The sequence below is a fragment of the Scyliorhinus torazame genome, chromosome 17, assembly GCF_047496885.1.
Source record: "Scyliorhinus torazame isolate Kashiwa2021f chromosome 17, sScyTor2.1, whole genome shotgun sequence".
Taxonomy (NCBI): Eukaryota; Metazoa; Chordata; class Chondrichthyes; order Carcharhiniformes; family Scyliorhinidae; genus Scyliorhinus; species Scyliorhinus torazame.
Genome location: NC_092723.1, coordinates 171543481 through 171556342, shown reverse-complemented (window position 1 = coordinate 171556342; position 12862 = coordinate 171543481). Strand labels below are relative to the sequence as shown.

The following is a 12862-nucleotide window of genomic DNA, read 5'->3' as shown; positions in this document are numbered from 1 at the left end:
AGTTAAATCAAGAAAATCCTTGGTTATTGAGGTTGGGATATTACGCACACATTGATGAACTGAAGGATATCCTAAAGAGAATGGATGAAGCTGAGAAGGGGGTCCTGTCGGTTGATAGGACAGTTTTCTCGGTGGGGGCTCGCCTTGAATTCTTAGAGGTCCTGTTGCATGATAAGTCGATCGTCCTAGTTGATTTGGGGAGTTGGGGCTGGAGAAGGAGTGTTCATGCGCCCGGTCGCGCAAGGGGAGCTGGGATGAATTCCTGTCCGAGTTGAAGAACTTGCTGCCATGCTTTTCACGGTCTCGATTTGAAGATTAGGAGGTTGTCGGAGTACATTGTGTCCAGTCTTCGAGCCTGGGGTCAGTTGGAGACCCCGATCATTGTACTGTACTGGATTTGGGGTTTTGTAGCGTCTTGTGGTTTTATGTAAAATATCCTCTTAGAACTAATGTTTTTCCTTTTATCTTGTGGTTAAAGAATCTTTAACTGGCTTCTGAAAAGGTGCAGGCAGGTCTCATATCCGAGGGAGAGACATTTTGTGTCATTGATGCCTCTGGTATAATTGGAGTTGGGGGAGATATGTTTTCGTGCATGCCCAAGCGTGGCATGGGAATGTTAGCTTATATTATTGTTGGCTGTATCAACAATCGTGACATGTGAAGGTGTGTGCCATTTGGCTTTCTTCTCTTCTCCCTCATTCTCTAGTTTATCCACTTACTGTTTTTCTGGTATAAACGGAGGCATCAAGATTAATGATTAAGCTGAACCAAGTCTAACTGGTTTGGGGTTCTGCTGCCTTTTTTTTCTGTGTTTATGTATGCCGAAGTATTTACACTTTGACTGTGACAGTTTCGAGGATTTTGTTGCATTATTTGTAAAACAGAAAAACTAATAAAAATATTAAAATAAGCAATAGAATAAAATTGGTGCTGAAAATTATCTGCTAGTGATGATCATTTTTTTTATCTCTAGCTTAACTGGTATGGTTTTAAGCAGGTATATGTGACCATGTTTGTGGCATTATATAGCTGGGTATAATCGTTTGAAGAGTTTCCAGAGCCTAATAGTTTTAGGCAAATACATTAAAGCAATTTCCTCAAAGCTACTCTCATTATGCTGGCAAAAGTACAGCAGAAATCATTTATTCATGTAAACCAGTTTCAACTGTACTTCTGGGGAAGTTACAGCGGTAGCTGTTGGAACAGCTTTGAGGAAATTCCAAATTATTTATTATTTTTCTTATTAACGTTTGGAATATGTGGATCATTAGCAAATCCAGAATTTATTGCCCATCCATAGCTGTCTTTGAGAAGGTGGTGGTGGGTTTGTGCTGTTCATGGAATGAGCAAACTCCCACAGTGTTATTAGGTGGGCAATGCAGGATTTTGTTCCGAAGATGGAGGAACAGTAATACACTCCAGTCAGCATGGTTGAAATGGGCACGGAATTGTTTACCAGACGATTTTCACAGTTAGACAAAAACATTTGTAAAAGAGCTTAACACAAATTACAACAATGGCTCAACGCATTGGCTCTAATGAAGCAGTGCAACTAATACATAAATAAATAAATCAAAACTTGATTTATATATTAATTGAATAGTTTCACATTTATTCACTCAACAGAGATAGCTATCATTAGAAAATATGAAAAGGAGATTTATATGTGGAGCTTTCATTTTTGTACTTTAAAAAAACATTTTAAGTTACCTATTTAAGTGGGGTAACTATATAAAATATTGCACACCTGTAGTAATCTTAATAATCCAGATGCATAAAAATCTGGATTGTTACCTGAAAATAATCACCCGAAAAACTGCTTGATTTGGAGTTCAGGTTGCCACTGGAAGCACAAATAGATAGACTTAGCTCACTAAGCTACCATTTCTATGTATTAATATCATAACAGCATCACATCTGCAAATTTGCACATTATCTATCGAGCGAGAGAAAGAATTAAATTTTCTGAAACACTTCTGTTCACAAAAACATGAGCATTAAGGTGAAATGCCACTTCTGACTGTATATTTATAGCTTTATTTAAATCTCCTTCTTGGGGACTGTGCATAACTTCACTTGAGCATCATTAGTAAACATTGCTCCAAGGCTGGACAAGGGTGGCAGGCAGGCTGAAAGGGAGTGCAGAGTTAGGTGGATGGGTGGCGGGTAGGCTGGACGGGGGAGGCAGGTTTACAGGGGAGTACTTCTTCCTTCATGGTTGAGTAACCTTTGAAGTGGTTGGCTGTGAAACTAACCACAATGTTTATAAACATCAAACTTTGATTGACACCTCCTGGACTAATCTCTTAGTTTCACAACTGATCACTTCAAAGTTACTTAACTGTGAAAGTAGATGAATTAAACAGTGCTGATAGCTGGATGTGTGTGGAAGCTGTCAATCACAGCCTAGCTGGATGTGTGTGGGAGCTGTCAATCACAGCCTAGTAAAATCAAAGATAAATGAATGAATGGCTTGCAGATCAAAGATCTGAGGGGGTTTAAACCCAGCTGACTGGTTTTCCCTTTCCAGGAATTAGCAGGTGCTGCTTCCTCTGCCTGAGGCAGTAGGTGTATTGCACAGGTGAGTTTTAAAGAAGTGATTTTATTTCACTGCTTCTGTATGGACTCTCTAGCTTTCAGATAGGGGGCATTACTTTAATTAGGGGTTCTCTGTGGGGGTCCCTGGGGATCTCTCTATTTAGAGGCTCTGGGGTATCTTTATTTAGGTAGTCTCTGAGGGGGTCTCTTTTAGTAGATAGTTTTGGGAGTGTGGTGGGAGGGGAGATCGAGGAGTCACTGGGGGTGGAGGTGGGGCGAGCCTGAAAATCCCAGGGGTGCGGAATTGCGATGCAGAGGTGGGCTGAATTGGGTTGGCGGGGGGGGGGGGTGGGGGGGTAATCCTTCGTAATCCCAGCCATGCGAAAATTCACATGGCTAAGAATTGGGAATTGCTTCCTGATTTGTGCTCCCAGCATGAGCGCAAATCAGGTGCAACTCAGCTCCGGCGGGAGAGCATGTTCTCCCAAACGGAGAATCCTGCCCAATGTAGTAATGGGAGGAGCCAGGTCTTTACCAGGTCTCTAGCTTGGTTTGGAGTGAATTCTGTGGAAGTTGTGAACTGAACAATAGCTTCTGCAAAAGGCTGTCAAGCTGAGCAGTAGTCTGACACAGACAAGAATCTGCAGGCTGTTTACTGACAGGATTTCTCTCCCTCCCCAGGCAGTCTTTTAAAGGAATTCTTTATCCAGAGGCTGGCAAGAAATCCTGTGTTTGCTAACCATATTTGAAAGTTGGTTTGGACCTGTGATGGATTTTGCTTGATTGGAGATAAAGAACAGGAAGAAGTCTTAGAACACCAGGTTAAAGTCCAACAGGTTTGTTTCGAACACTAGCTTTCGGAGCACTGCTTCCTCAGGCGAATGAAGAGGTATGTTCTAGAAACGTGTATATATAGACAAATTCAAAGATGCAAGACCATGCTTAGATCCGAGCATTTGCAGGTAATTAAGTCTTTACAGATCCAGAGATAGAAGTAACCCCAGGTTAAAGAGGTGTGAATTGTCACAAGCCAGGACAGTTGGTAGGATTTTACAGGCCAGATGGTGGGGGATGAATGTAATGTAACATGAATCCCAGGTCCCGGTTGAGGCTGCACTCGTGTGCGGAACTTGGTTATAAATTTCTGCTCGGCGATCATGTGTTGTCACACATCCTGAAGGCCGCCTTGGAGAACGCTTACCCGGAGATCAGAGGCTGAATGCCTTTGACTGCTGAAGTGTTCCCCGACTGGACGGAACATTTCTGCCTGGTGATTGTCGCACGATGTCCGTTCATTCGTTGTCGCAGGGTCTGCATGGTCTCACCAATGTACCACGCTTCGGGACATCCTTTCCTGAAGCGTATGAGGTAGACAACGTTGGCCGAGTCGCACGATATGTACCGCATACCTGGTGGGTGGTGTTCTCACGTGTAATGGTGGTATCCATGTCGATGATCTGGCACGTCTTGCAGAGATTGCCATGGCAGGTTTGTGTGGTGTCGTGGTCGCTGATCTGAAGGCTGGGTAGTTTGCTGCAAATAATGGTTTGTTTGAGGTTGCGCGGTTGTTGGAAGGCAAGTAGTGGGGGTGTGGGGATGACCTTGGCAAGATGTTCATCTTCATCAATGACGTGTTGAAAGCTGCAAAGAAGATGTCGTAGTTTCTCCGCTCCGGGAAAGTACTGGACGACGAAGTGTACTCTGTCAGTTGTGTCCCATGTTTGTCTTCTGAGGAGATCGGTGCAGTTTTTTGCTGTGGCGCGGTAGAACTGTCGACCCATGAGTCGAGCGCCATTTCCCATTCGTACAAAGGCATCTTTCAGCGTCTGTAGATGTGTGTTACGCTCTTCCTCCTCTGAGCAGATCCTGTGTATACGGAGCTAAAGAAGGTAGTTAAGGGCACTATTCTTCCCCCCTACGCCGGGTGGGAGAATCGTCGGGGCGCCGCGTGAATTGCGCCACGCCGCCCTGACCCCCGCACACGATTCTCCCACCCCCCGGGAAACCAGCAGCGCGCGATTCGCACCGGGCCGCTCGGAGAACCGGCGAACGGCGATTCTCCGGCCAGATGGGCCGAGCGGCCGCTACAACACGAAAGGTTCTCGCCGGCGCTGTCCACCCCTGGTCGCTGCCGGCGGGAACTCTGGGGGGTTGGCAGTGGGGGGGGGGCTCCTTCACTGGGGTGGCCTCTGATGGGGTCTGGCCCGCAATCGGGCCCTACCGATCGGCCGGCCTCTTCTCCCCCCCACCCCTACCTCCTTCCGCGCGCGGCCCCAGAACACTGGCTTAATGTTGGTGAGGGGCCGGCATGCGTAAGAAGTTCCCCGCGCATGCGCGGGATTGGGCTGCCCCAACTGCGCATGCGCGGGTTGGCGCGGCGGTAAGGACGCTGGAGCAGCGTGAACCGCTCCATCGCTTTGCTGGCCCTCTGTGGGGGCCAGAATAGGTCATGTCCGAGCCCTGTTTGCACCGTCGTGAAACGCAACGGCGTTCACGACGGCGCAAACATTTGGCCTCAATATTGGAGAATCGCCCCCGAAGTGTTTCATTTTATGGTTAAGCATTGTTTACCTGGTAATTGTAAGTTATATTTCTGTTCTGTTAAAGGTAGTTAATACTGTGTTAATATTAAAGTTTGTTTTTATATATCATGTCCCTATTTTTGTGTGAAATCACTCTTGGAGTACAGTATCCTTTCCTCACAGCTTTGCAATTTTTTTAAAAATTGCGGTTTCTGCGCAGTCTCCTAGCAAATGTTGGGATCTGGTCCAAGATCGTAATAGAATTCAGTTGCTCTAGTTTTGAGGCTTACCAAGGTATGGAGCAGCATTATGGACCTGCATGTTTCCCATTCCTGTCTTGTTAGTTGGTACTTTATTGGAAAGCTTGAACTGAGTGCATTTTTATTATTTACATCGCTGAAGAGACAACATTATTCTCTAAAAATTGAGTGGATTTTTGTTCAATATGGGGTACTATGTATGCTCGAGCCCACCTGTACCCAAATGACTCACCACATACTGACCCCAGCTCTACACTTGCCTACAAGTTACGTATATGCCAGTATCTGAGCTGGCAGGTGTCAGGTCAAGTATTGGGACCTCTTCATTCATGCCATGCTGTTGCTCTCCTGCCCTCTTCTCCTTTGGCTGACCATAGTTCTTCCATTTTCTGAAAGAGATAAAGAAGGCATCCACCTCTTTTTCATCAAACTTGGGGATTAAATGGGCACACTTGAATACCTTGGTCGTTAAGCGGTATCTTCAATGCACACAGTGCTAACCTCCCTTCTCAACTCGAACTATTTTAATTTCCTTTTCGCTTTCCTGGACTTCCCTCTCCTCTTCCTGGTCTCCCCTTTCTTGCCTTCTCTCTGTTTTTCCTTTTCCTGCCTCTCTCTCTGTTTTCCCTTTTTCTGCCTCTCTCTCTGTTTTCTTTCCTCAAATTCCAGATTCAATTCCTACTGCTCCAATCTTTCTTTTTCTGCTGCTAATTTATGTTTCAGTGTCCTCTATTTCCAATCGCCAACCATTTTAAAATTTAATTTTTTCTAACTTTTGGCTAGATCTCCACCTCTAAATGCCTAGCTACACCTTTACATTCTTTCATTGTCCTTAACTTTCACCAGTTATCTCATCCTGCTCTATAAAAGCATTAACACTGATTGTGGACATTTTAGCACTTTAGTACTAGACCCAAGGAAACGTTTTTCAACTTTTGAATTATATTTGAAGGAACAATTTACTTTCTCCGCTCCAATTCTTTTGTCTGTGGGAACAAATTCTGGACTAACTGAACTGGCACCTTCATTCAAGCTTCTCAGTTGGTCACAGCAAAGGCTTAAATTTCTATTTCACAAGTCAGAAGGTCTACTAGAGGAATGGTTCTATGGAGATGTGTCTTCCTATCTCATCAAGATGGATAATGATTAATTTAATGGACATATCTGGGACATTATAGAATCTATGGCCCCCATCCCGGACCCCAGCCGTTAAACATTTGTTCAGACATCAGGGCCAGAATTCTCCGACCGTTGGGATTCTCTGTTCCCTCCAGATGCGAACCAACGCGTGCGGGATCCGGCGGCGTGGGATGGCTATAATGGGAAACCCCAATGATAAGCGGCGGGGTAGAGAATCCTGCTTCAAAGTGAACGGTGCACACCGAGAGTCACGCGGCTGGGGGACTGGAGAATTCAACCCCATATAAACAAACACAGCATGAAACCATTATGTGGAGCGAAGATACTGTGACTAAAGTAACCATTCTGAAATCTTTCATACAAATCTTTCACCACAGAAGTATTGAATTTTCCATCGGAACGAACCTCAGATTCACAATTCATTAACGTTTTGAAAAAGATGGATTAAGGTTTAAAAAATTTACCTGAATTTTACGCTCGCATAGAATCATAGAATTCCTACAGTGCAGAAGGAGGCGATCCAACCCATCGAGTCAGAACCGACCCTCCCCTGCCCTATCCCCATAATCCCAGCTAACCTGCACATTTAAGGGACAGTTTAGCGTGGTCAATCCACCTAACCTGCACATCTTTGAAACATGGAAGGAAACCAGTGCACCTGGAGGAAACCCACACAGACATGGGGAGAACATGCAATTTTCACACAGTCACCCAAGGCTGGAATTAAACCCAGGCCCCTGGTGCTGTGAGGCAGCAGTGCTAACCACTGTGCAACCGTGTTTCTTCAACAGCAGATTTTTAGGCAGGTAAGGGGTACATGAAATTGAAGGGATGAGCTTTCAAATGAATTCCCGCCTGCCCCTACAACACCGCGATGTTACACTAGAGCTTGTAAGGCCTCGAATCGGAAGCCCACCCTTGCCCCAATTTATCCCCTTAAGGGCCACTTCCTGCCCAGCCTCAATATTTAAGCTGGCAAGAAGATACCTCTGCGGGAGAACCTGAAATGCAACTAAGTTGCATCTCAGGCGGGAATGGGGGGGGTGCTGGGAGATGCCTCCAACAGAAGCACCATTCTGAAGTCCAGTGCACCCTCGCCCCCCCCCCCCCCCCCCCCCCCCCTCCCCTTCTCCTCCTCAACGTTATGGTCCGGCTGCCTCCAAACCCTACACCCCACACACACACAGGGCCTCTCCCCTGAGATCCTAACCTCCCCCCCCCCCCCCCTCGAATCTCCCTGCCCTGGTGGGACCTTTTGATCTTACCTGGTTTCCAGACTTGGGGTGGGATCTCCCGGGTGAATTTTCTGCCAGCGGAGGCAGCACAGTATTGAGTAGCAACAGGATCTTCCAGTCCAGACTCCAGAAGGAAGTTGAGGGGCGACCTGATAGAGGTCTACAAAATTATGAGGGGCATAGCCAGAGTGGATAGTCAGAGATTTTTTCCGAGGGTAGAGGGGTCAATTACTAGGGGCATAGCTTTATGGTGCGAGGGGCAAGGTTTAGAGGAGATTTACAAAGTAAGTTTTTTATACAGAGGGTAGTGGGTGCCTAGAACTCGCTGCCGGAGGAGGTGGTGGAAGTAGGGACGATAGTGACGTTTAAGGGGCATCTTGACAAATACATGAATAGGATGGGAATAGAGGGATACGGACCCGGAAGTGTAGAAGATTTTAGTTTAGATGGGCAGCATGGTTGGCGCAGGCTTGGACGGCTGAAGGGCCTGTTCCTGTGCTGCGCTGTTCTTTGTCCCACCGATGCTTGCACGGTTTTGCTGCCCCACACCCTCCGCCAACGGGGAAGGCGCCATGCGAGTCACTATCGGCAGGACCGGAACATCTCACTGGCAGGAAAGGTCAGAAAATTGAGGCATTAGTCTCCAATGACCTCGTGTACTTCCTGTTCTGTCTACTACAGCGCTATTGCTGCAGGAACTGGAGACTGCTGTCCAATCAGGAATGCCAGTAGAAGGTAGAACTTTCTCCCAGGTCAGGGGTGGAAATTCCACCTGCTGCCAATCAAAGTTTATTTTGGAGCATAAACTGGCTGTGGAACAGTTGGAATTGGCAGGAATGTGTTCCGGCCAACTCTTCAGATGGCGGAAAAGAAGACCCCGGAATCTGAAAAATTCTGACACTTGCAGTTTTACATGGGCTCCAACTCTACTCTTGGAACTTCATGATCACCAGGGAAAATCTGCTGCAGCCAAAGATTCCTAAACCATGAACTCGCCATTTCGTTACCTTTCAATATTGAACTTTAATTTGGCTAGCAAAATAACTATCTATAGTATAACTTGTAAATCTTGCACATTTCTATGTGTGTGAATGTAGGCTGCGAAAGATTGAGGAGTGCATATTTAACTTTTGAAATATTTGCTGCATTTTCCTGAGTGGGTGTTTAACATCAAGAAAAACTAACCCCTTTTTTATTTCATATCAAGAAAATCTGTCGGTGCATTGTTTTGCAATCAGTAAGTACATAAATGCTTAAACAAAGAAATTGAGTAAAATAGCTTTATTCTTCTGAATTCTTCAACAAACCCTGTTACAGTCAGGCTTGAGGGTGGTATCATAGGAGCGTCTTTGCGGGCGGCACGGTGGCGCAGTGGTCAGCATTGCTGTCTCATGGCGCCTAGGACCGGGTTTAATCCCGGCCCTGGGTCACTGTCCATGTGGAGTTTACACATACTCCCCGTATCTGCGCGGGTCTCACCCCAACAACCCAAAGATGTGCAGGGTAGTTGAATTGGCCATGCTAAATTGTCCCTTAATTGGAAAAAAATTATAATTGGGTACTCTGAATTCGGAGTCGTGCCCCTCCTCATCTAGCCATTTTTTTTGGTTATTTTCTGAACTAGCAAAGTTATGCGCAACAAATCCGAGACTGCTCAACAAATAGTTTATGTACCTATATTTTGTCCTGAAATGCTGAAAAGAATTTCTGGGATTCCTTTCCACAGCCTTGCCCCACTGGCTCCTGCAACTCATCATGAACAAGTTTGAACAAAGCTACAAATGTCAATCCTGGTTGAACTTTGCCAAGAGTGCCGTACAGTGTTGCAAATCATTGAACTATATTGATTTCATCGTTATGTATTTATTTCTCTTCTGTGAGCTCAGTTCTTAACCAAAATGTTTATCATTGATGAATCTTTGTTTGTCTAGTTTTTTTGTGTGCATTGGCAGACCTGTTCCACATAAAATGAAGATCCTTATGATTCCATTTGGTACGCTAAAGCTACGAATAATGAATGTCAATTCATCGATCCTGGCTAATCGCAGAAAAAGAGTTTTCGGGATACTGAAGACACAATTCAGATCATTCTTATCAACCAACAAGACTTGTAACCCTCAGAATTTCACAGACTATGAATCTATCAAACAGCAATACAAGCCACAAGTGCCAGAATACTTCAATTTTGCCAGGGATGTCCTCGATAAGTGGAGTGAAGAGGAAAAGGTATTTTAGAACAGTGGGCTAAATAGCTGGCTTGTAAAGCAGACCAAGGCCAGCAGCGCGGGTTCAATTCCCATACCAGCCTCCCCGGAATGTGGCTTTTCACAATAACTTCATTTGAAGCCTACTTGTGACAATAAGCAATTTTCATTTCATTTATAATTCTCCTGTGTGACAAACACAATTTATTTTTAGACTTAATGATCAGTTTCTGCGAAACTTTAAAGGAACATGCTTTCATCAAAATGTTTCAATTAGTTGAATAGTCGGTGCAGTTTATGCGCTCTGGATAAAATAAGTGAGTTTTTATATTTGAAACACTGAAGGCACAAATTTGATATCCAAAGTTCAGGGGCGGGATTCTCCACCCACACGCCGAAGTAGCCGCGCCGTCGTGAACGTCGTCGAGGTTTACGACGGCGCGGAACGGTCCCAGTCCCGACCGATTCAGGCCCTGACAATGGGCCAGTATCGGGGCCGCGTCATCTACCTTGTTGCCCGCGTAAAAGCGGCGCTGAATAGATGACGCGGCCGGCGCCGCATAACGGACGTCATCCGCGCATGCGCGGGTTGGCCGGCGCCACCCCACGCATGCGAGGTTGCCGTCCTGTCCAAATCCACCCTGCAAGAAGATGGGGGACGGATCTTGCGGGGCCGCGGAAGGAAGGAGGTCCTCCTTCAGAGAGGACGGCCCGACGATCGGTGGGCACCGATCATGGGCCACCCCACATTCAAGATGAAGCTCGGTGCAGGATCCCCCCTCGCACCCCCCACAGGCCGCCCCCCCAGCGTTCACGCACCGCCCACGACTGTAGCGACCAGGTGTGGACGGCGCCGGGGGGAACCCGCCGTTTTGGCCTGGCTGCTCGGCCCATCCGGGCCTCAGAATAGCGGGGGTGCCGGAGAATCGCCATTTTGGGTGTCTCCGGCAATTCTCCGGCCCGCGGCCCGCGAAACCCGACCGGACCGTTCCCGCCGCTTGGGAGAATCGCGGGAGGGCGTCGGACCGGCGTCCCCGGAAATTTTGGCGGCCCAGGCAATTCTCCCAACCGGCGTGGGAGTGGAGAATCGTGCCCCAGGTGTGGGTCTCACCTGGAAATGGGAGAAATCATGCGAGAAGACGCCCGGCATGAGTCCCGATGTCATCGCGCACTCACGGGATATTTAGGTTGGCGGGCACCCGTGAGAGTCGCAAGTGTGCTCGCCGTCAATGAACAAACTAATTTAAATGATTAGAATTTAACATTTTATGTCTGTACGGTTGACAGACGAGTTGATTATCAAGGTGGCCTTTATGTTTAAGCTGCAACCTGGATCCAGGGTGGGTGCTTAAATAAAATTAACAAATTTGTCTGAGGACTGAGGTCTGTATATGATTGTGCTGCCAAGACTCTTGTAGCATATTTTTCCATCGATTTATTTTTCACCGGTCAGCAGCCTCCTGACACAGCTCTGCGACAGCTACCCTGCTGAGGGAGCACATTGGAAGCACCAGCCTGCACCCTCCCTGGTCTTAGTGCCCACCCTTCCTAGCAGTGGGGCTGTTTAGCACACTGGGCTAAATCGCTGGCTTTGAAAGCAGACCAAGACAGGCCAGCAGCACGGTTCAATTCCCGTAACAGCCTCCCCGAACAGGCGCCGGAATGTGGCGACTAGGGGCTTTTCACAGTAACTTCATTGAAGCCTACTTGTGACAATAAGCGATTTTCATTTCATTTCAGTGCTCCGCTTTTACCAGGGTGTGTTTCTCAGTAGTTGGCCAATTAATGGTGCAGCCAGAAGCACATTTTGCACCCACTTCCTGGCCCGCTGAGTGCACACGCCCAACAAGTGATAAATTCAGACCTAAGACCACCCCAATTATAACAACTCTAAAATGATATATGGCTTAATGTGAGAAAACCTGACTGGTTTTCTGAAATTACAAGAGCTACACAAGTATTCATTTAAATTTGATTGAAAACTTGTAAAAGTATTAGAAATATGACATTCATGGACAACTTTTAATTGTCCAGAATTTGTGGTATCAAAAGCTGGATTATGGCAATGCCAATAATTCGAATTAGGTTAAGTTTTTCTAAAGGATAAACGTGCTAAATGTGTTATTGTTAAGTCTTATTCATTCAAATAATACTGCAAAGTTTATGGGCCCGGGGCCCTGACAGTATTCCAGCATCGTACTGCTCCAGAACTTGCTGCACCCCAGCCAAGGTGTTCCAGTACAGCTGCAACACTGACATCTGCCCAGCAATGTGGAAAATTATCCAGATATGCCCTGTGCACAAAAAGCAGGGCAAATCCAACCCAGCCAATTACTGTCCCATCTGTCAACTCTCCACCATCAGTAAAATTGTTAGTTTGGGTTCCACCAGGGTAATCCCGCTCCTGACATCATTAAAGCCTTGGTTCATACATGGACAAACGAGCTGAACACCAGAGGTGAGGTGAGAATGACGGTCCTGTTGGACATGACCTAAAGACTCCTTTGTCTAGGGTCTCACCCCCACAACCCAAAAGATGTGCAGGCTAGGTGGATTGGCCACACTCAATTGCCCCTTAATTGGGAGAAAAAAAATTGGGTACTCTAAAGGTTCCTTTGTTTCTACTCTGGATAAAACTGATGCAACGACTTGGATGATGTTTCACCAAGGGGGTACACCTTTATTAAACCACTAAGCAATAGTACATACTCACAATAATAGTTTCTTATTCTTATGACCCTGTGTGCCAAGGTCTGTCTCAGTGATCAATCCAACGATAAAATCCTCAATGCATGTCTTCTGAGCAAGTTGCAAAATTGTTCCAACTACTGCAGCCTAGGTGGTTCTGTGGGATTTCTCTTTAACCCTTTTTTGCTAAAGATAAAGCTTGTTTTTTTGGTCCATTTAATTGGTTTTCAATTACTTCAGTCCTCATTTCCATACCTTTGCAAAATATCCTGGTA

The 12862-nt window shown here is 46.2% G+C and overlaps 1 protein-coding gene across 5 annotated transcripts in view; it reads left to right on the top strand.

Annotated features, from left to right (window-relative positions):
* Positions 1–12862, top strand: part of LOC140394407 (acyl-coenzyme A synthetase ACSM3, mitochondrial-like) — a 135033-nt gene that overhangs the window by 11325 nt on the left and 110846 nt on the right. For 2 of the 5 annotated variants that reach the window (XM_072481652.1, XM_072481650.1), the window contains exons 2-3: positions 3220–3427; positions 9627–9921. In XM_072481652.1, the coding sequence (XP_072337753.1) occupies positions 3420–3427; positions 9627–9921 (303 nt within the window). In that variant the 5' untranslated portion in view covers positions 3220–3419. The remainder of the gene's footprint in view (positions 1–3219; positions 3428–9626; positions 9922–12862) is intronic. The other 3 variants (XM_072481654.1, XM_072481653.1, XM_072481651.1) reach the window with 2 other exon arrangements.